This window comes from Conger conger, chromosome 2 (genome assembly GCF_963514075.1).
Source record: "Conger conger chromosome 2, fConCon1.1, whole genome shotgun sequence".
Taxonomy (NCBI): Eukaryota; Metazoa; Chordata; class Actinopteri; order Anguilliformes; family Congridae; genus Conger; species Conger conger.
Genome location: NC_083761.1, coordinates 51426612 through 51450589, shown reverse-complemented (window position 1 = coordinate 51450589; position 23978 = coordinate 51426612). Strand labels below are relative to the sequence as shown.

The following is a 23978-nucleotide window of genomic DNA, read 5'->3' as shown; positions in this document are numbered from 1 at the left end:
TAAAGAATACCATGTCCATATTTAAAGCCTGTCACTATGGTATATTTTCCTTCCTTAAACTCCCCCCCCCCATTGTTAAGCTACATGTGCTCTACATGATAATGCCTCGCTTTGAAAACACTTTCAAACAGGAAAATAATCTTCATTCATACACAATATGGATAATTAGAACTACAGCCTTAAACAATCAAGGTGATCCGAAACTCAAGAGCTCACTGGCCGATTAATACACTTAATGTGCCTAGTTAGCCAGCAAATTCAACGAAGTTCACAAAAAGCAGCTCACCTATTCTGAACCAGTTACTACGGACATGAATGACATGGAAGTGTGAAAAACCCAGTGTGTTTGGGAGCTAATCTTTTCTGTTAACTCTTCTTGTTCTTGAATGAGAATGTTTGTTTTCAATGAATTAAGGGGAATGTTACAATGTGAGGTTTTGTGCAGAATCCATTTTCTCAGAACAATCAGTGTATGATCATATGAGAATAGGCAATTGCCCTGTATTATAATCCTAATAGTAAATATCAATTGCATCGCTACCGACAGATAACCAACGCCCCTTTTCTCCTTAGAGTACAGTAACAATACAATGTTTATGACTTTTGATGAATGTTCTTCACAAAACTGTGGGCGGACTGACCAGAAACGATATAGCTACTGACAGCAACACACATTGACAAAGAATGTAGCATAAATAATGGGCATATTTAAGAATAATAATCATCATCATAAGGCAAACGTGCCAAAACCACAGGGACATTATTAGCCTATTAGCCCATATGATAAATTGCATAGACTCTGAAAACCATTGCATCAGTAGTCCCATTGCTCCAGCTTGTCGTTTAGAAGCCAAATTTAAAGAGAATTTCAAATATGCACTGTAACTCAGTGGTATGGTTCTTTAAGTGAGCTTGTTTGATATGTAAGCTTTGTGTTGTTACCCATCTATTACTTACATTACATTACATTGTTGGCACTTGGCAGATGCTCTCATCCAGAGCGACGTACAACAGTGACAATAAAGTTACATAACTTCATATTTAGCTAATTGTTTTGCTACATAGTCTAATTATTTTGAAATGTATCTAATCTTAGCAAGGAGATTACAGAGTTGCATTGCCTCTTCTTTTGCAGGGGGAGAAAGGATATTTGCCAGCGTGCCAGAAAAAATTTCAATAACATGTTAGTCTGATGTTATACTTAATTATTATAATATTTGACTGTAGAACAATGCCTCTAATGTTTTAAATACCCCAACAATAACCAATGGAAAAAAAACAAAAAACAACAGGATTGTAAAAAGGAAAAATCGGAACACCCCTAATACGCATGCACTGAGAGCTAGTATTTAGCTTGATAGGAACATGGTAAAGCCCCCCCTGTACTTCATGCTGTGCTTTTACTGTGATCCCTAAAAATATTGTCTGTGACTGGGATTTTAATTTAGAACCAAGCATACAATATATCAATTTTCGATGTGCAGTCATTACGCTCAGTAAACAAACAGTACAGTACAGTACAGTACTTGCAGACAGTAGGAAAGACCTACCTTGGGGAAGCCCCGCACAGCACAGCTGATAGCAGTACTGTACCCTGCGATGACAGATCTGTTGGACAATGGCTGTGTAAATTTGGGGGAACTGCTCAAGTCCTTCTCCTTAAAAGCAGTTTGATTTAAAGCCAAATCTGAAAGACAAGGACAGTGGTTAATACTGCAGTGCATCATGCCTCATGTACATCACTGTTTGCAGTAAAAAGCTGCTTTTACCTGTCTTGGCTATGGTAGCTGTGTTCTTGCTGAATGTGGGTTCTTCACTCAGCCCACAGATGTTCTCACTGTAGACACGGAACATATACTCGTTTCCCATAATGAGGTCAGACACAGTGCAGTTTGTGCGCCTGTTGTGCTCATACACAGTGAACCACTCCTGGAAAGAGATAAAAGGCACTGTATGGTTATACATGTAAAAGAACAAAAAATAGGCCATATAAAGGCTTACCGTTAAGCTACGTACTGTTTGTACCTAGGCCTACCATTTACCTCAGAACATGGAAACTTCCTCAATCTACTGAGACAACTTTTGTATTTCACTTTGTTAATTCCCTTTTATGGATTTCAATTGACAAATCCCCCTTTAGGTAAGTCTGAAGATAAACACACCTGTTTAAACATCACATAGTAGATGGTTAATCATCAGAAGAAAAGATTTATCTGATGTATGATTCACAAAGCACTTAGCACCTAGTGGGTGGAAAGTGCATGCAACTGCATTACTTGGAAATAGGGACACAGTGTGCAGGCATGTTGAAAATGTAAGGCAAATTACTTGCAAAAATGACTAAATTTGCCTCTCATTTGACCAGTTACAGCCGCAGACTTCAAGTGTAGATTTTACTGCGCTCAATTGTAGGAGTGATCCTACAATTTCCAAGAAATTGGTTGGAAAAAAACCTGTAGCTATGCACCCATGCTTTCACCCCCAAAGTTTTTTATGATTAATTTTTTCATGGAAAGTCAGAAAAGTGATGCAGTTTTAACGCCGAAGGGTGGTCACAAAAAATATTGATTTGATTCAGTTTTTAACTATTCTGTCAAATGACTAAAATGTAAAATGTATAGTACGTTTATTTAGGACCTTTCATTGAATTATTTTTGAAAGAATCTTATCTATACAGAATGTTATACAGGTGCCTCAGACTTTTGAACAGTACTGTATGTGTACACATACTGTATATACAACAGAGAGTGAGAGGGGGTGTTGTTTTCATGATATGCACACTAAATTAGGCTATTACAAATGTGAAATATACCTTTATTATTTGTTTTCTGTTTCATGGTTTAACTTGTCTAACCTGGAATGGTACTTGGTTCAGGAGACAAATTGAGAGACAACTATTGTTTGGAGATAAAGCCTTACCTTGCCAAAATACATAAAAATAACTGTCCAATAATCACTTGTCTTCAATAGCTCTATTACCTTTGAGCTTGTAATTGTGCCAGGATTATTATACAAAACCAGATCCAAAATTGATTTGGCTCTTGTTGGCTGAATAACAAACTGTGCCAAAATTGTAAAAAAAAAATTTTCATTATCATGATGCTGACCATCTGCAGTTTCAGGGGAAACTGCCTGCCTATAGAACCATTCAATTATAACCACATTTTTACACAATGACAAATTAATGACGTTTTCTTAAATTAAATTTGGCAATAAGCAATTGGCTGTTCACTCTTTATTAGCTAACGGTACAACTAACATTGCAAGGCTGCCTGTACAACCCATTCAGCCGGATCATGTGTAAAATTAGACACATTGGTTAGCTAATTTCTAGCTAATTTTAGCTAGAATGTTGTCACTAACCTTTTCAGGAACTTCACAATGGCTCATTTTCCATGTTCTTCTGTTCATCGCTCAACACTAACCATATCTGTTTTAAATATGAATATGATGATAGTATAGGTTGCCTGCAAGCCAAAGAAAGTTTGCTCGCTAACTAGTCTGCTATATCTGCTATGTCTGCTCTATCACTGTCAGCTCCAACTTCAGTTAAAACTTGCGTTGTCAGATGAAATTGTGTAAAATCTCTGAACATATTATTAGTAAATTTATCTTTGTATGGCTGGTCCAATTTTCTGTGAAGTCTCTGCCTACCAGACGATAACCCGCAATAGACATGCTGCGTATGACAAGTAAAGCCACCACTCTCAAATAGTATGGTTTTTCGTGTAGCTTCCAGACAATAAGACTTATTCTGATGCCTTATAAGTTACCTTAAGCCAATGAAATATCATATTTTTGGTGGGGCCTCAATACCGGGGAGGTATTTGCCCCTTGGCCACACCCTTCCCGACAGCCTTGTGGTGAAGATCAGCTTCAGGTTCTTCACCACATTGAGCATCACTTCAATGGCAGCATGCTCATGCTATACTGTACCTTCCCCATCGTGAGCATCCCATTTAGCTGCCTCATGAACACTCACATATATGCACACATACTAACAGGTGCAGTACTGATAGTCTCTATTCTCACCATGGTTTTCTTGTCAGCCTTTTGTATGCTGTAGCCTGTGACTTCACAGTTGCCATCATCTTTAGGGGGATCCCACTCCAGAGCTGCGTTGAAGCCCCACACATCAGTTACCTTCACCCCAACAGGTGGCCCTGGTTTCTCTGGAGAGAAAGAGAAAAGCCAAAAATGAGAGAGCAAGAAAAGAGAGTAAGGAAGGCTGTGGTGCTATGCTGAATTCCAAATTGTCTCTTCCTTATTACAGAACAACCAGGCCCGCAGACACTTAAAATATCCTTATCAGCTGCTCCTTATCATCTTTATCTGAATTTAATTATTTAGGTTTTTTTTTGACTATTGGTTTCTCCAACAGTTTCTCCAATAGTGGTTTGATTATCTCAGAAACTGCTGACCTCCTGGAATTTTCATGCACAACAGCCGATAGAGTTTCCAGAGAAATAAAAAACATCCAGTCCGTGGCAGATCTGTAGGTGAAAACTCATGTAGGTAAAGAGTACGACACGCAACCTGAGTGCTCCCTCGATTAGCAGTGCACATAGGCTGAGAGAAATATTATTTACCCTTCCCTTACATGCAATACAGTGGGGTGCAAAAATTTGGGCACGCCTGGTTTAAATGTCTGTTACAATGAATCTGTATGTGAACGAAAGCAAACCTGAGCTCTACAGGGTTAAATATGAGACATTTCTGCCAATTCTAAAGCAAGATTACTTTTTATTAAAATGTTTTACTGTTTATAAATAATAAGGGGCCTATAATATAAAACATAAATAAAATATAACATAAATGGAACAGTTGAAGTCAAGGCAAGGTCTGGAAGACTTCAGATAGAATAGCCCGAGACCTGGTGAGAAATGCTCAGAAGACCCTACATATCACTGTAAAAGAGCTGCAAAAAAGAGTAGCAGACACAGGTCTAGCTGTTCACAGGACAACAATACAAAATACTTTAAGCAACAAAGACCTACGTGGCAGAGTTGCCAGAAAGAATGACCTCAACACAAAATTAAGTATCTGAAGTATGTGAAATTAAACACTGAGAAGCCTGAAGTCTTTTGGAACAATGTGCTTTGCCAAAATTGGTCACGACCAAAGAAGGTATGTTTGGAGAAAAAAGGGGGCAGCCTTTGTAGAGAAGAACACCTTGCCAACTTTTAAGCTTGGAGGTGGATCCATTATGCTTTGGGGTTGTGTGAATATTACTGAAAATCTATGGAGAGATCTGAAATAATATTTCTGAATTGAGGTATTCTGCCAGAGAGAATGGGGAAAAACTAACAGGAAAGGAGTTACAAAGTACTAACTAACAGGGTTCCGAAACTTTTGCACAGGGCCTTTTTCCTTCTTTTATTTTGAAGAAATGGTCATGTTTAACACTGTAGCATTTAGAGGTCAGGTTCGCTTCTGTTCACTTAGATATTAATTGTAAATGCTTTTTGACCAGGGGTGGCAAAATCAGGTGGTAATGCAAAAATGTTTAATGGCGACAAAAAATTTGAGAGCTCATGGGTACTTTGGGCAAAAATGTGAAGTATAAAGAGATAACCTTATGTATCCATGTATTTACTAGACGCCTTGCACTGTGACGTGAACATCAGAATAATATCTATTACATCTATTATGCAGTCTCATTGGTAGCACACTGACCCACAATTCGGATGTCAATGCTGGCCTTGTCCTCCATGTTCTCGATCTGCACTGTGAGTGTGTATTTTCCAGTGTGATCCCGCTCAGCAGATCGGATGAACAGGACTGTGTCCACGAAGGAGTTGCGCACACCCACTTTTTTGGGATCCACTGGCTCACCATCCTTGGTCCACACTGCAACAGGTCGAGGCTTACCCTAAAATAGGAAGAGAACTGTCATTCACAACATACCAAGCAGGCACTACTGTCTACTGCGACTGACTGAATGGGAGAGTCCACACACCTGAAAGGGGATGACCAGGTTGATCGTCTCACCCACTTTCCTGATGTACTTAGTTCTCAACTGACGTGGAAGACGGATCTTGGGGAGCTCTGTAGGACAGCATGAGAGACTGATGTAAACAAATGTGAACAAACGCATGTTTGAGGGCAATGTGCAATTTTATTTTATCGCATGAAATTAAAGTACAGATTCAGAGCTACAGAACCAAGATTGACCAAATACTTTGGCCGTCATATTAAATAGAACATTATACTTTTGCTTAATGCAGTTCTGAGAATCCAGCTTTTTTCACTTTTGCATACACAAAATTCTTGAATGTGCAACAAACGTTGTCAACACACAGTAATAATGCATACAACCCGTTATGATTTTAACTATCCAACTAAAATAAACTTTTCATCTTACTAGTGCCGGTCAGATGCACACACTGAGCACAATTTTATGTGATGTTACCAGTGTAACTACCTTGTGTCTTGTTGCTGTGTTCAGTCGTGCCATGGTGTATGACTTCTGACATTAAACTCTTCAGCAACCTCACCTTGGAGTTTTGCTGTTCCTCACCCAGTTTTAACGCTCCTACACAGCTGTTTCTGTTTCAGTTAATGACCTACATATTAAATTGATTATCATTAGCTCCTGTTTGGTATAATTGGTTAATCACACACCTGACTACATGCCTACAAAATCCCTGACTTTGTGCAAGTGTACCTAGACGAATTGATTCTGGTTTGAAGGCAAAGGGTGGTCACACCAAATAATGATTTGATTTAGATTTTTCTTCTGTTCACTCACTTTGCATTTTGCTAATTTATAAATATAAACTATTTCTATTTCTATTTCTGAAAGCATTCTTACTTTACAGCATTTTTTCACACCTGATTAAAACATTTGCACAGTACTGCACGTTAAAGCTCACAGTTCTATCTGTATAACCTATTTTAAGATGGCATTGCTTTAGAGACAACAGTTCTTTATTTCGTAATATGTGGGTGGTAAAACAAGTGTGGGGGCACCTCACTTTCTCTGCATTTTCTAAATCACACATACTAAAGAAATAAGGTAATGTCAGTGTACTTTTCACGACAAGTGCATAATAGTCCTTCTAAAAATGTGCTAACTCAGAGAAACGTTGATGTCCATTGTTTACTTCTCCAGAGGAACACTAATTATACATTTCGCCATTATATCCTTCCACAAAAATACGTATACATATAAATTCTATTATCTATGTTTTGTATAGGCTCTCTAGAACACGATGAGCCCAATTACAACCATCTGTGACCTGTATTTGTAATGCTGTTGCAGAGAAAATGTGTAACCCCCATGTAAGAAAATTTAGCATAACTTCAGCTCATCAAAGAACTGACTACAGGCATGCTATTGAAGTGACGAACGGTTTATAATTTCTTCAGCTAGCATAATACAACACAGCATTTTCTCCCCTGGATAATGAAACTGTAGCATTTTCAATACACACACGGAGCAAAACAGTTCTTGAAATTTTATGCCAAAAAAGGTTGATGTTTTACAACAAAATGTATTTTGCAATGCATTTTAAATAGAGCACTTCCTTTGGAGGATTTCCAATGAATCTCTCATCTGGACCTCAATGAATATATTAGCATACAAATGATTATTGTACTTCTTTTTTAGGATCTCTTTTTATGGTCTTTTATGATTTGGGGAGGGTGACAGGTGGGGGACGCGTTTTAGTAATACTACTCTCCTATAAAAAATATGTTGCCACAATGCAGAGGGTTTATTTGCAACGGGTCACAAATGCAACACACAGAGCCAGACACACATCCAAATACACAAGCACACACACACATGCACACAAAAATATACTCTCTCACACACACACACACACACACACACACACACACACAAATGACACAGGGCTGGATGGTGAGAGGAGGTCCACTTACCCACAATCTCGCGGATGGTGACTGCCTGCTGAAGCCTAGCAGGAGGGCTGCGTCCCGCAATATTGACGCACACCACTCTGAAATCCATCTTCTCCCCAACGGGAAGTCCTCGGACCATGTAGCTATTCCTCTCCACCAGGTCCGGGTTGGCCCGCACCCACTCTGTGTCTGAAATACAGGGTGGGCAGGTCAGGCAGAGAAAAGAGTGCCAGACAGAGGAAATGATCAATGACATGACCTTGACTTGTTTGGGTGATGGAGTGGACTCGTGGAGAATACTCGTGCTTACCTGCCCTGCTGATTAAGTCAATTGAGTGAACAAATTAGAGAATCAAAAATACAATTTCTCTTTCAATAATCAATGTCATCCACTCATTTTGAGCTTCTCCACCATGGCATTATATACTTACCTCCTTCCTTACAGTACTCAATGACGTATCCATCGATGCCTCCTGCCCCTATTCTGTCTGGGTCCAGCCACTTCAGGGTGCAAGTGCTGTCTGTCACATCATCCACGATGAGGCGTGTAGGTTCGCTAGTTGGGGCTTGGGGGAGAGACGAGGGACAAAGGTTACAGCTCGTTGTTGTTTGGCTTATAAAGGGAAGAGTTTGGTCAAAAAAAGAGGACTGAGCAGCAGCGGTACGAACCAATGGGCATGAAGGGCTTGGAGTTTTGACTGGGCTGGGATATGCCGATGCCATTGACTGCGAATACCCTCATCTCGTACATCACCCCTTCAATCATCCTCTTGGCGGTGTAGTTTGTCGACTCATATATGTCAAAGTTAAGCTTTGTCCATCTCGAGGATCCTTTCTTCTTCCTCTCCATTAGATAGCCTGGGAGGGTCAAACAAAGCAGTTCTTGCCTTCATGTACATCGACCCATGAAAAAAGTGATTGGTAAATGGAGCAGGAAACAGTGGTACCTTTAATAGGTGCACCCCCATCAAATTTGGGAGGCTCCCAGACAATGTTGGCAGTGTCCTCACCCACCGATACACACTTGACAGCCTCGGGGGGATCGGGCACATCTGGGATGAAATAGGAAGTGGGGTCAAGACAGGAACTGGGCAGAGCAGAAAATAATGAAAGAAAGTGTGAAGAGGGACACCGTGTCACATAAAGAGTCAAGTGGTACGGACCTACGATCTTGACAAAGAGTTTGGCTTTGTCCTCTCCAGCAGGGTTGGTGACAGTTATGATGTAGTTTCCCTCGTCTTCCCTCTCTGCTCCCTCTATCACAAAGGAGCTCAGGTCTTTCCTGTCCTCTACTCTCACACGTCCTTCTCCGCCTGAAATAACCTGGGGCATGGGGACACACAATCTACATCAATACAGACTGCTCTGGAACGTCTTTATACAGTTGACTGTATAAAATTGATTGCAGGTGGTTGTTATCTGCCGATTTTGTCTAAATATGTCTCTTTTTCGTACAATTGGTCGGCCATTTAATTGCATTAAAAAGTGTGTTTTGCTCTGAACTTCCCTTGCTCCAGTATTCCTTATTTTGGCCTAGTCTCTGTGAAGTTGTCCGGATAAGGAGTCCTTATCACTTTACTGTCCTGGGGCTTGTTTCACGAAAGTTGCCACATGCAAGCGGAGATCTGAAAGATGCTACAAATTTCTCCTGCACTTTTTGGAGCGTTTCACATAGAAATCGTAATGGCAAGCCTCAAACGCATGTCACAAGTGCATCCATGTAGGCAATCTGTAAATCGACTATCATTCTCATCCACCTTTTGGTTTTCTATCAAACTTCTGCATTTGTGTACAGCATCAGCAAAGTGGGCTGGCCATTGGTGTTATACATAAAAAGGGTATCCAAAGGGTGGAAAATGTATCTTGCAGTCAGATTAAAAAAATATTTAGCTACGCTGTAAAATAAAAATGTAATTTTAATGGTTTGTTTTATTTCAACTATTACGTCTACCTGGTACACCTAATATCATAGCCTATACTTTATAGTAACGTTAGGTGTTTTATTATTTGTAGTATCCAAATTAAACCTAACACTGTCACCTAGACGGTATCCGTTATAACTGTTGTGTGTGCTCCCAGTATATTTAACTGCAGCATGTAATAGCATACTCTGTAAGTAGCATCACATCGGCTACGACTTTTGTGATACGATTTTTGCCGAGTGGTAGCCTTCCCATTTCTACACTCTGCGTTCTTAGTCAATGCATTTGTAAACTAGCAATTGCACTAAGGACTTTTGGGAGACCAAGTAGTGTGAAATTTAACTTGACTACTGTGTTGGGCTCGGAAAACTGAATTAAGTTTTTACACGTTGGTGCTTTAGGGATGCATCTGGACTGAAGGTGCATACTCTATTGCCTGAAATCCCAATAAAACGTTTGCTTGGAGCTGTCAACCCTTACAAAAAAGATGTTTAGAAACATATGCCTAAAGTACTTTTTCTGAACAAAATCCCAGAGAGCAGAGGCTAATTAAAATGCACTTTCTTTGTACTTTCCAGAAGTAAATGGTTTAAAAATAATTAAATTATAGCCTACCACTTTAGGATGCAGATCTTAGAATAAATTGTATTCTTTCTGGAGCCTGTCTCTGCAGCCAGCTGCACTATCAGAGTAAATTGTATATCTGTGAAAAGTGTAAAAGATCACAGTAACTGCGCCTAATCTTGCCACCTGATCCCAAACTCAGAGTTATGCTAGAGGCCTTATTTCCCTATCCTTCACTTTTCAAAAACATAAGCTCTGTTCTGTTAATGTTACCCCAAATCATGATAGTTCCGCATAAAAAATCTAAATATAATCTAATGTATAACTAGTGAAAATTTTTCTGCAGTGTAAAATCTAAAATTTGGTTTTATTAAATGCATGACCAGTTTGGGACCACCACAGACAGAATCAACATGGAGGTAGAACAGACAGCTATCTATTATTCGATTTAAAATTACAAACTACAAACAAATGTAAATTCAATGATCTATTTGTAAAATTGATCCACAATGATTCTATCTGTACCTTAGCTTTCTTTTAAAATGCATCTGTAAAGGCACAAGTTCAGAAAAAGTGTCAAGTCTAGGTGCAGCTATGCCAGCATCATGATAAAACTTGAAGTTTCCCCTCTATGCCATCACCTCACCTGGTCTCCTTTCATCCAGCATACTATGGGAGCAGGCTCTCCAGTGATCTCCACATCCAGGCGAAGCTTATTGCCAGCGACAACAATAATGGTGTTTTGGGAAACCATGTTTCCAGTCGTGTCCAGGTGGATCTTTGGTGGGTCTGAGGAAGAAGCAAGGAGATAATTAGGGTTCAGGATGATAAAAGGAAACATGGCGATACTGCATTATGGGCGATTCTTTAACAGAAACAGCAGTGTGGAAATCTTACCTTGACGAGGTACATAGTCAATCTTGATTTCTAGGAACAAAAGGGAAATAAGTTAATACGACAGTACATCCCACTATTTACTATCTTACTTATTGCCTTTAGTTGCAGTCCCTTGTAATCATGATGTTAAAAAATGTGATTTGTGATCTGCCGTTACTTGACAACCAGGTGGCATATGTTAGCGCACTAATCCACAGCGATCTGACATACTTGCAGGAAGTAACCAACAGTACCAAAATACAGAGGGAAACAGACATTTTAATCATGGTTATTTTTGTTTCTATTTTTGTTTCTAACTCAGATCAAAAAGTTTTAAACATGTATTTCTTTGTAAGGGGTGCAATTTCTGTGTTTTTCTCGGAATGCGGACAACCCTGGTGGAAAATAGACATGCTTGTGGAGTCTTAAGCACACACCTGCATAAACCTAGGTTTAAGCCTAATTTAGCAGTATAACATGTAGGCCACGTAGTCTATATAAACCACCTGGTGAAATCACACTCAGACAAGAATTAGCTTGGATGTTGTAAGCCAGCTTCTTGTCGATGAACCAACCATCTTTGTAAGCGCCTCTGATTTAGTTTAGTTTTGTTAGATTTGCAACGTAGGCTACAGTGCATAATCTCAAACAAATAAGTATTTCCATAGGGGATGCTCTGTCCCCTTAGCAGCTAATGAGCTAGCAGGGCGACATCCGACTTATTTCACATTGGACAAAAATTAATAAATCTTTTGTATATTTTTATAACCGGTTACAAATAAACCATATCTATGGACTAACAATAGCATTCACACATTCATATTACATTTTCTATTACATTGTGAATGGCCATGATTATTTGTTTCACAGCACTTATCACCCTCTCACCCAGGAAGTTCAGTTTTGCAGAGATGGAGAGGGCATATCCATTTGGGACAAAAGTATAGTCTCCAGCATCCTCTGGCTTCACATCATCTATCAACAACTTGTGTATCCTGTAGAAGTGGAAGAGGGAACTGGTGAAGGAAGGTTTCCTACATCCCACCACAATCCAGACCACAGTTCGCATTGTGTTTTTGGTTTGTTTTGTTTTACTGGTAAATGTGTGCGGAAAGACTTCAGTTTATCAGATACAATTCTAGCCATATCTATTATAGACAAAATAAGTGAAATACATATTTGAAAGTGTAGGCCTTTAACTCTAGTCTATAAATATTTTATTTATTTATTTATTCATTTGAATGTCAAGAACACTTCACATTTCCTTGGCTTTGATTAAAAACTCATCGCTACATCTACCTAAAAGGTATGTGCAAATGTACAACTTACCTCCAATCTTGTCTTTCTGTGAATATTTGTTTTCCCTGGCTCCCTCTTTTATTTGCCTTTACTCTAAATTATTATTTTGCATTACCATGTTCCTGCTATCACATTACAAGAACCTGGTCCTACATACAGTTACCTTGGCTAAGTTGCCATCTTTTGTAAAGCACCATGAAAATGTGACAACCCCTAAGTGAAAAAATTTAGATAAATCCCACTACCATTCTTTACCTTCCGAAATGTGTAATTTTGATGCGGTCACTGGCGACGACCTCCACACCATCTTTAAACCATGTTCCTGTCACCTTTTCATCAGACACCTCACACTTGAACATTGCCTGCTCTGTTGCCTTGACTGTTAGGTCAGAAATGCTCTGCAATACTTCCAGCTGTTTTTCTATGAGAGAAAGAGAAGGAAAGGGACATATGTTGACAGAGAGAAATGCATCATCAAAAGCATCTCCCCTACAGGATATGGACTCTAGCTAGTGATATAGAGACATAGCCCTGTTAACCCGTTATGGGCAGATGTAACATGCAACCTGCACGCCAGTGGTGTATTTGATCATATGACAGTTTCTCAAGCCACATGACCGTTGAACTGCATCGCCTAGGCCTTTCTATGTGTCTTGTATAGGGTGTCCATCATGGGTTAATATCATGGTGCATATCAACTTGTTTTTGTTGTGAACCTAACATTAGCATACAATATTTTTGGGAACTGCCAGGATTTTATAATTGCCTTAGCCTTGTTCATGCCAAAAGGGATCAGATACCTTCCACTTCCAGTTCACCCTTGGAATGGCCACCATTGGTGTAGACAAAATACATTCCCATGTCCTCCATCTGTGCCTCATTTATGATTAGCCAGTGCCTCTTCCCGTCTTTCTTGAAGCGATACTTATGGTTATCGTCTCTTGAAAGCTCCTCCTCTTCCTTCATCCTGAGGGTGAGGAAGAGATAAATAATGCTTAGCTTTTAATTCTGATAGAAATAATTTATTTAATCCTATACCCTTCAACATCTGCCAAAGCTAAAAAGTACGCATTCAGACTTCAGTCCCTTAACCCACTCTATGTGAACCTTAAGTCAAAATCCTGCTCTTTGCAGACAGAATGGTTCTGAACCCACAGGGAGCCTGCATCTGTTAAAGTAGCACTGCCAGACCTGAGCACTGTCAGAGAACACAAGTACAAGTGGTGATCGTCTAGAAGAAAGCCAGAACTTATAAAAAGTTTCACTTGGGCAATAATACACTAATAGCATTCCAGTTCACCAATTGCACCGAGCTAGGTCTAATTATCAGTACCTGGGGATGTTTGACCAGGCTATATTGAAGGAGAAGGCATGCAGAGCTTTTATATCAGAAAGAAGAGGCTCTAAAATGTAACACAACTTTCAAGTGCACACTGAAAACACTTCAGGCTGTACCTTACCCTCCCTACTTCACTGTTATAATTAGCTGTGTATGCTATAGGTTATAATTGCATATGTGTATAATTATTTTAGTTTTCGGGGTATTCCAGCTGCCAACCGTGATATGCTACTAGGAAAGTTGACTTATTCGGTTCAAGTTTTATCTATGTGATCACTCTAGGACTTGAAACTTTACTTTCCTCTAGGGTCTTAAGCGCACTTGTTCCTGGTTCTTATTTTCACTTTACTGTACGTCGCTCTGGATAAGAGCATTAGCTAAATGACTATAATGTAATGTAATGTAAAGATCGTAATACTGACCATATGACATGGGCTCCCTCTTCTGATACCTCCACTTCAAACTCCACCCTTTCTCCCACCACCACATGGTAGTCGTCCAGCAGCTTGGTGATAGTAATAGGTGGCTCTTAAATCAAAACAAGGGAGTGAGAAGCATTAGCATACCACATTCATAATGACAATGGCACTGCTATTGCTGCAGACTGGTCCTAGGTTGCTCCCTGCTCTCACATCTTTTCCTTCCATTCATTTAAGGTGCCAATTCCTCTCGATTTCAGTCCAATAGGTAAACCATTGTTACAAGACCATTGTAAATACCTTCCTATCACTGAAAAAGACTCACCCTCTACCTGTGTTTATAGTCCTTAAATTCTGGTTTCAAAATATACAGTTGATGAACCAATACCCAAAATCTTTTATATCTGTACAATAATTCAAGCTCATTGGTTAAAAATTGGTTCTAATTGCCAAAGCCAATGGCGTGGGGGTTGCAACGTCAGCGTGTTCACAGAGAAGGGGTGGGATAAACAGTGTTGTGGGTTGAAGTTGTTTGTTGCTGAAATTCCCCTCTTGACCATTTGAAGTCAGAAATTACCTATTGTACCTTTATCATCAGATGGGGTGGCCAGTCCCTCGCTTGTGCAGAACAAGGGTACAATTTATACAAGATAGCTTCTGATAGCTATGCACTGCATGTAGTGGTGGGCGGTAGAATTATTTTTTTAGTTACTTTTACTTTGCTGCTTAGTTTTGAATCTGTCCAATAAATAAATGCGTAACATGAGGGGAAACAACAATCGCAGTGGCAGAGATGTATGCTAGTGGGCCACTAGCGGAAATTCATTTTCAGCCTAATTCTAAAATATCTATGATTATTGTGCTATTTATAGTATTCTGTCAAAATGGATTGTCCAATGCTGATCCATCCATATCTGCTGCATATCTGAAAACAGCATGATGTTTTCAGGCTCATTTGATACCTTGGACCCTTTATATGACTTAAAGCCATTTAGCTAAAAATTGTATTGTATACTGTATCAGCCCCCCCAACATAGAGATCCATTCAAATGCAAAGAGTTTTAGGACAAAAAAGAATATCCAGACTCTGATGATGTTGATAGGTCACAGACATCAGAAAGTCATTGCAGGCAAATTATATGCAACCAAGTATAAAAAAATGACAATTTAATATATGATTATGTTAATTCATTTAAAATTGGGAGGACATTGTATGAAGTGGGCTGTAATCCCTACACTATTCACCTGATTTAGATGTAAATACCTTAAAATTAAGTCTGCACTTATTTATTACTCACTTCCAACTCCAATGTCCTGGAGTAGACAGCTAAAATAATAATAACTTTGTCAATTTCCAAATATTTCTGGACCTAACTGCAAACATATGACATTATATAGTCACTGGCTAACAGACAAGCCAACATTTCACTGTTCATTTTCAATGGCGCCTCATTTTCAAAAATATCTATTTTACCAACAACCGTAGCATATGAAAACCCACTTTTTGCAAAAGGCACTAGTCCATTTAAAAGTCATTAATTGTTGTAATTGGGTGAGAAACGGTACAATGCTGTAAAAATGCTTGTAGAAGAGCGCAAAAAAATTTTTTTCATTAGAACTACCAAACACATTTTAAGAAATTCTATTTTCAGGATTCATTCGTATACCGTGTTTGCCTTACCCTTGACGAAGACCTCAGTGAAGCACTTGTCATCCCCAATCACACACTCATAGGCTGCATCATCTGCCAGGTTGCACCTATTGATGATGAGACTCCTCTTGTTGCATGCAGACTCAAGAAGATATCTGACAGACAAAGACAGAAAGGGAATGGATACAGTATGTTTACTAAAATATGGAAACAGAAGACAAAAAGCATTTGTCCGTATTGGTAAAATAAGAGAAAAAAACTTGTGTTGTGCCCACCTGCCATAAAACTTGTGTGTTTGGATGAATGCATATGTATTTTATGATGCAAAAATATGGAAGGAGAGAATGGAATTTCTTGCCCATGACCTGCTCCAGCTGAAATAATCATGAGGCATGTGAAAACATATACTGTATATGGGTACCATCCCCCCCCCCGCCCCGCCCCCTCATACTTGGCTGACTGTTTGATCTCCTGTCCATTCTTCAGCCACTTGACTTGGACATCAGGATCAGCCACTTCCACTGTCAGTATTATCCTCTTGCCCTTATCTACTGAGTAAGCTGCTTCCAGTTTCTTCAGGAAGGCTGAGGGAGGATCAACAGGATATATACCCAGGAAACTGAGGTGCAAATAGTACAGATATTGTAGAAAACTACATTATTCTTACACAAGTCTCAGTGGATATGGGCATACTTCTTTTTCTGTTCAATATTTTCGAATGAATCACATTGCACACAACTAAATCAAGCCGCTAAAATAACACCAGAAAAAACACAACAACGAATCAGACAACACAACAACAAATCTGAGAACACAACAACAAATCAGAGAACACAACAACAAATCAGAGAACACAACAACAAACCAGAAAACACAACAACAAATCAGAAAACACAACGAAAGACTATAAAACACAACACTGGACCAGAAAACATAACAACAAACCAGAAAACACAACAACAAATCAGAAAACACAACGAAAGACTAGAAAACACAACACTGGACCAGAAAACATAACAACAAACCAGAAAACACAACAAAATTTAACAAAACGGAAAGGGTAATCATATCTGATTGGACGGAAGTCTTGTCTCTGATCAGTAACCTAATCTTTATGTCAGGAAGTAGCTGGTATTAATTTTTGACAATTGCTTACATGCAGAATGCTTAGAGTGTAATGCTTAGACAAAATCCTCAAAACCTTTGAGGAGTACATTTGTCAGGCCGTCACTCTGTATCAAAGAATTGTACAGCTGTATCACAATTCAAGCTCATTGGTTGAGAATTGGTTCTAACTGCCCCAGCCAATTGGCGTGGGGGCTTTTATTGCTTATTATCCAAGCGAAGACTAAATATCTAGTTATAAAACAATACCGGTTCCTACGGTAGTAACAAGCAAATTAGCTATAGTTAGTTTGACACATTTACAAATATCCATTACGATAAAATATAGGCAATACGTAGCGATGCATAGTGCAGAAGCGTTGTACCTCAGGTGGATATTTCTAAATTTGGGAAGCTAACTAGTAAAAGCTAATTTAGTTGTTGTTGCTGATAGCAAACTGGCATTGTTTTCTAACTAGATAAGCAATAGTATACAGAGTTTCAGTAATCGTTTGCCTGGAGTGTAATTTGGGCAGCTACACGTTCTTTTTATCTCTTTACATGTTCATTCATCCGTGTTTAGCTAAACCTTTATTTCTCTCAAACTGTAAGTTACAGTTGCATCATTTGTGGTAGACTATCATATCTTAGTTATATAGCCAGCTAGTTACATAGCCAAATAACTTGCTTGCTCATAATATAAGTGGTTAGTTAAAGAAAAAGACAAAAAATATAAAGTGTTTTGTAGCACACCAAAGTGAAGATTTCATAAAAGTTACCTGTTCGGCAAACATGTTTTACATTACATTAATGGCATTTGGCAGACGCTCCAGAGCGATGTACAGTTGATTAGTCTAAGCAGGAGACAATCCTGAGAACACTGAACTGTATAATAGGGCTTTATATTACGCGTTATATACATGGACTGTGGGAACAGTGTTATGGTATGAGGTTGTTTGTTGCTGCAATTCCTCTCTTGACCATTAGGAGTCCGGAATTACCTATTGTACCTTTAATCTGACAGTTGGTGTACCATAATGTTAAACGCTTATCTTGGTGGGCCCTGTTGGCTTATTGCTGTTGTTGCTACATGCATGTAATGTGTTACTTGCTCACCCCTATCATGAACCCAAGTTTGCTAGCTAGTTAGTTTGGCAGAACAAAATAGATTCATACAAGCAATAACTCACTCCAGGCGGTGCTATATTGTCATTTTATAGAAATATTTAAACTACAATATACCACCGCCTGTCATGAGATATTACTTAAATAAATATCAGCTACGTTCAGTCACACAGATTAGGCTTCTGATCGACAACAATTCCGTCCAATGAGAGATGAGAATTCACTCCAATCAGAGACAAGAATGCCAGTACCTACCCTTTCTGTTTTGTGAAATTTGTGTTTTCTGGTTTGTTGTTATCTTATCTGACTTCTAGTAGTGTTTTCTGATTTGCGGTTTTGTTTTCAGATTTTTTTTGTTGTGTTGTCTGATTAGGCCTTGTGTTTTCTGGTTTGTTGTGTATTCTGGTCTTTTATGATTTGTTGTGTTTTATGAATTGGCTTAGTATTTTCCGTTTTTTGTTGTGTTTTATAACTTGTTTTGTTTTTGGATTTTTTATTGTGTTGTCTGATTTGTCATTGTGCTTTCTGATGACTTGATTTGTCATGTTCATCACTGTAAAACTGTACTTGCAGCTGAACTCTGCACCCAGATACCCTTTTGCCTCACCATCACACTTCTTGGGCTCCACTACTTTCATTTTCTTCAAACGCTTTAACATGCCACGCAGGTCAGTGATGCCATATTGAAAAGCTATCTTCTCATACTCGCTGGGATGAGATGCCTTCAGGAGTTCCCAGACATCAACTTCCTCCATTTTTGGTTGCTCCTTCTTCCTGAATGCAAGGAATGAGAGTGAGAGAGTGAGAAAAAGAGAGGAAAGTGTCTGGTTTTTGTTGCCTGCATTGTCAATGGAATGTACTGGAAGGCCTGTCCACTTGTCTTTTTGTATTTGCCTAATAGAACTCTTTGAAGGCTGTGTGTTGGTTCAGCCTTGGTTCAGAAGCTTAAGCTTCAATTATGTACATGGTTAGAGAGGAGACTTAAAAGAAACCCTTACTTTTTGGCTGCTTTTAGCAAAGCACTGAAGTCCAAGTCGCCATCATCTTCTCCTGCATCTCTGAGAAAAGCAATTTTGATGTAATTCACCAGTCAGTATACATAACTCAATGCGGTACAGTACAGTACGATAGAAATATATAAACTGATGCACACACGTGTGCACAAATGCCTAACTTACGATCTTTTGAATGCCTGGAGAATGTTCTCGGAGTTATCCCCTACATGGGCAGCTAAAAAGACAAAAGCTGGCTGTAAGAGAAGCACCGCTTAATTAACACAATGTTGCCAGAACTTAAAGATGCCATTGACTGATCTCACCTTCCACTTCGACATCAAACGTGCAGCTGTCACACTTGTCTTTGGAGGTAACCTCACACCTGTAAGCTCCTGCATCTCCCGCAACCACTTTGATGATCGTCATCTCATAGGTGTAAATCTGCATGGAATATAAAGAGGAACAGGAGCTTGGTGGGAGTAAAACTTGCTGCCTGACCGCAAGCTGCAGAGTGGCAACACACAAAGACATTTCTGTAAATCTTCATATGGGCAATAGCTATTGATGTTATTTGCTATTTCAAAATATATAATTGAAATGTTGCATTTGCATTTGAGTTATAATGGTGGTTGCTGGGATTGAACCGAAGGGATCTTTTACACAATATTATAAAACGGGCAGGACAAAGACTCCGGCCCCCCCTCCCCTTCAATAACACTGCCCACACGCATACTTGCAGTGTGCATGCACCACAAAGCCCCTTAGCTGTTATACAATTTCTATATACCACTGCCGGTTGTGAGTTATTGCTTAAATATACAGCATAGCCATTTGCATTAACACACATACATACCTTGGTGTTTCTGTCATAGGTCTCCTTAAACTGCAGGTGTTTGCCTGCCTTACTGCCCAGGTCCAGCCACTTTCCCTTTAGCCATTTCATGGTGGGCTTCCTTGTCAGGTTGGTAGAGTCCACCTTCGCCTTAAATGTAATGTTTAACCCTGATAATGACAATTACCTTTTAATATCAGACATGGAGCATAAATGGAGCAGTGTCACTGTTCTGATGGAGATTGGTGTATTATGACGTGGTTCTGATGAATAAAGGCCCACTCAACAATTTTGGTTTCTAATATAATGCTAATGGCTTACAACAAGGGAAAAAATGAAGCTATGGTTATGGTATAGTATACAAGTATAGAATGATTCTGCAGATATAAACAGTTTTAAATATCTTCACAAAAGCAACCAAATGTTCTGTGGAAATGACTGAGTAAGCCTTTAATGGAGCGATGTGGCTGTTCTGATGGTTATTGATGCATCTGGGATGTGATTCTTGTAAGGGTAATTTTCTCAATTGATTATTAATTGACAATGTGTGTTAACATGAAGACAATCACATGGTTAAAAATAATCTTTTATTTTTTAATCCTTATTACTATTAGACCACTTTCTGAATTAAGTGCTTACTAGGAGTCTTTCTCTGTCTCTCTCCCAGCAGACAGTCTTTGACCTTAATGTCTCTGCTTCTCCTGGAAGGGGGTAGCTAACACATTCCGGTCTTACAGCAAGGTCAACATGGCGTATTCAGAAGACAAAATACTGATAAATGTTTGTGGGCAGCTTCATGTCTTGTTTTGGTAAAGCCCCCCCTTCTGGAAAAGTGTCTATAAGGGTCTTACTATGTCGGATTCAAATCAGAAAGCCGGTAAGCTTTCTCACTTTCTGTCACTTTCTTTGCAAATAAATACGAAAGTTAATTCAAGTATAGCAATCGTTGTTTTTACTGGGATCTGTTTCATCAGACGATGCTCACCTGTGAAATGTTAAAAAGGGCATTTTTCCCTAACATTCTGATGACTCATGGAGCACTGTGGCTGTTCTGATGTTTCCTGGTGCATTGGCCTTGGATGTCTAACTACAACATTCCATGCCTTTCTTCCTGGTTTCCTGATGTTCTGTGTGTTTTTCTGTGTTCTCACTCCGGTCCTTTTTTTCCCCCTCTCTCCCAATTACGTGTCTCTGCCTTCCACCCCTTACCGTAAATCCTCAAATTGTGGCCGGGGTCTTTTATTTACTTAGGCTGCACAAAGGACAGGCCTTTATTTGGGGCAGGCTTGTATTCGAGGCAGGCCTTTATTTTTTATTAGGCTTCTGTTGTAGAATTTTATTCTTAGAAATAAAGTAAAAGGCTACAATTAAAGTGGGCCGACACTGTTCAACACTTGTAACCGTTCAGAAATCAATTAGTGAACACCGTTTGGTAAGTCATAGTGTCAGTCTTAACAGACTTAGTTTATTGCAAATATTCTCAAACACAATAAATCACATGCAAGTCCAGAATCCACATAACAGCAAGTTAAGGATCTTTTTTTCCTAAAGTGCGTTTTATTGTGAGACATGCGTTTCGTTTGGAGCAGCATACCGGTAGGCTATCAAAAGATTTTCACGTTGGTTTGGGATTTAATTTACTTTTGGACTGTTTGATTCTATTGCTAAATGTTGGGACTGATGGGCACTGAAATCTGGGGGGTATTTGATGGTTCACTGTTAAGTTTTATGTAGTTGAAAGAGTGTCGGGATTTCCACCCGTCTGTTTATTGCGAGCCAAGGCAGCCGCTTTCATTCATTCATTGAACGTGCGCTGTGCTGTAAACACAAGGAAACCATATTGCGTAGCCAAGTAGCCTAAATTGAGTTAATTTTTAATTTTGCCTGATTTACTTTTTATTAAATTCGTAGGCTGGAATGCCTCGCGGCAACAATTGTGTTTAAATGTATACTGCTTCAGCCTTTGGCAAGCTACTCAGAAGGGGGCGGCAAGCGATTGGTAGCTTGAGAGCAAAGTGTTGGAGACCCATGGTGTAGGACAATGACTTTTCATTGGCAACAGTATTAAACCAACCAACAATATAAAATATTAAGAAGAGCTCTTTTATTTCATTGAGTTAAATCGAAACAATGTCTTCTAGTGCTCATGGACTGATAGCCCTACTGGTAGGCAATATTACCCCGGCTTGTTTTTGGGGGCAGACCTTTATTTGTCCGAATCGACCACGCCCGCGGCTATTATCCGAGGCCAGGCTTCAAATAGAATCCCGGACACAATTTGAGGATTTACTGTATATGTATTTCCTTCCTGTCATTTGTCTCAGCTGTTTCTTGTTGTCCTTTGTCAGTGTTGCATATAAGCCTGCCTGTGTCTTTCATTGCTAGTTCGTTTTGCTTATGTCCTGTGTATATGTTTGTTCACCTCAGTTCTAGCATCTGCTTCCCTGTCCTTATTATCTCTCTGCTCTTTAATAGGTTTTTGCCTATTGCCATCACATCTGCATCATAACACTCAGGACTAATCCATCATTTATTTATATATATTTATTTTAATAATTGTGGGACGTGCAATATTTTTCTACTGCTCGAATGTTCTTCTATGCTGCTTTTAAACTCGGGTGTGTGAGTGTGTAATGTGTGTAGTGTGTGGGTGCATGAATGTGTAGTGTGTGTAGTGTGTGTAGTGTGTGTATGCATGTATCGTTTTAGGTGCTGCACACCAAATCTCGTTGTACTGTTTTTGTGCAATGACAATAAAGCTTTCTGATTCTGATTTTCTGAGGTTTTGTTTTATTTTCCCATCCTGCCTGCTCTGTGTGACCCTTCCCTTTGTGTTCCCCATCTCCTGTTCTTTTGGATCTGCCCCCGTTCTGTCTTGGATTACCTGTAACCAAAGTTTTTCTGGACTATTGGATTCTGATTCTTGGTTTATGTTTTTGTACCATTGCCCTGTGTTTGATCTACCTTCCCAGTTTTTGGACTCCCGCTTGTTTTACGATTACGAACTTGATTGCCTCTGTACTACCTGTTTGTGGAATTCGACCCTTGCCTGCTCAATCTGCCTATTCTATATTAAAGTCTGCCCTTTTCACTTCATCCCTGAGTCTGCTAGTGGTTCCTCTGTCTGCAATCCTGACACTGACATTACCCAGCGCAAAACCTTTGCCCATGTATGGATTTCTGGATCAAAGCACAATTTGTACGTGAATGGTAACTTAAAATACAGCCAGATACTGCCCTGCGCGTGATGTTGTCTTTGTGTGATAGATTGCTTACCACTTAGCCGTAGCAATTTGCTTTTTGAATTTACACTGAATTTTTGGTTGCATAGTGATGTGGTAGTGATGGAGCAGTGACTGACTGTCGGTCAATGGGCAATGGGCAATGGAGCAGGGTAACGCTGCTTTGTACTAACACAGACAGACGTGGTTTTTATGAATGGTATAATAAGAAGATGAATTCACTTCTCACCAGTTACAGCGCAGGCACTCTCTGGTTTCTCCACAATGAGACCAGTCAATTCTGTCTTCTCTGGGGGTTCTAAGAGGGAGAACGTAACTTCATGGTATCATTTGTATAAAACTAGAAAAGGCACATTTAATACAGATATTTACAGTTACAGTACCCTGACAAAGATCGTGCTACAGGAAGGAATTATCCTGACATATACACAAAAACATATATGCATACATACCGTACTGAACACACACACACACACACACACACATATATACTGTACATATGCAACAAACACGCAGTCAAGTGGAGAGATATGATATACTGTACATGTACTGTACAGAAATTCAGTTCATTTCCCTCACACAACGAAAATGCAAACACAACATAAAGCTAAATGTAATTAAACTTGATAAATATAATTCCTCCATCCCTATGTTCATGAAACAAAAACTACTGTAAAATAAGTTCAGTTAAAGAATTAAAAAAGACACTGCAGCATTCACGGAAATGCATGCAATAAGAAGAAT

The 23978-nt window shown here is 39.3% G+C and overlaps 1 protein-coding gene across 1 annotated transcript in view; it reads right to left on the bottom strand.

The window, feature by feature from the left end:
• Nucleotides 1-23978, bottom strand: part of LOC133121250 (myosin-binding protein C, fast-type-like) — a 67880-nt gene that overhangs the window by 1157 nt on the left and 42745 nt on the right. The window contains exons 8-31 of the mRNA XM_061230455.1: nt 23464-23532; nt 20014-20162; nt 19484-19601; nt 19344-19395; nt 19164-19223; nt 18773-18939; nt 16388-16520; nt 15967-16091; nt 14289-14394; nt 13328-13494; nt 12783-12948; nt 12117-12223; nt 11250-11279; nt 10999-11141; nt 9030-9189; nt 8814-8918; nt 8536-8724; nt 8298-8432; nt 7888-8055; nt 5960-6048; nt 5677-5872; nt 4033-4172; nt 1770-1929; nt 1551-1687 (exon numbers count right to left, since the gene is read on the bottom strand). Coding sequence (XP_061086439.1) covers nt 1551-1687; nt 1770-1929; nt 4033-4172; nt 5677-5872; nt 5960-6048; nt 7888-8055; nt 8298-8432; nt 8536-8724; nt 8814-8918; nt 9030-9189; nt 10999-11141; nt 11250-11279; nt 12117-12223; nt 12783-12948; nt 13328-13494; nt 14289-14394; nt 15967-16091; nt 16388-16520; nt 18773-18939; nt 19164-19223; nt 19344-19395; nt 19484-19601; nt 20014-20162; nt 23464-23532 — 3071 coding nt within the window. The remainder of the gene's footprint in view (nt 1-1550; nt 1688-1769; nt 1930-4032; nt 4173-5676; nt 5873-5959; nt 6049-7887; nt 8056-8297; nt 8433-8535; nt 8725-8813; nt 8919-9029; nt 9190-10998; nt 11142-11249; nt 11280-12116; nt 12224-12782; nt 12949-13327; nt 13495-14288; nt 14395-15966; nt 16092-16387; nt 16521-18772; nt 18940-19163; nt 19224-19343; nt 19396-19483; nt 19602-20013; nt 20163-23463; nt 23533-23978) is intronic.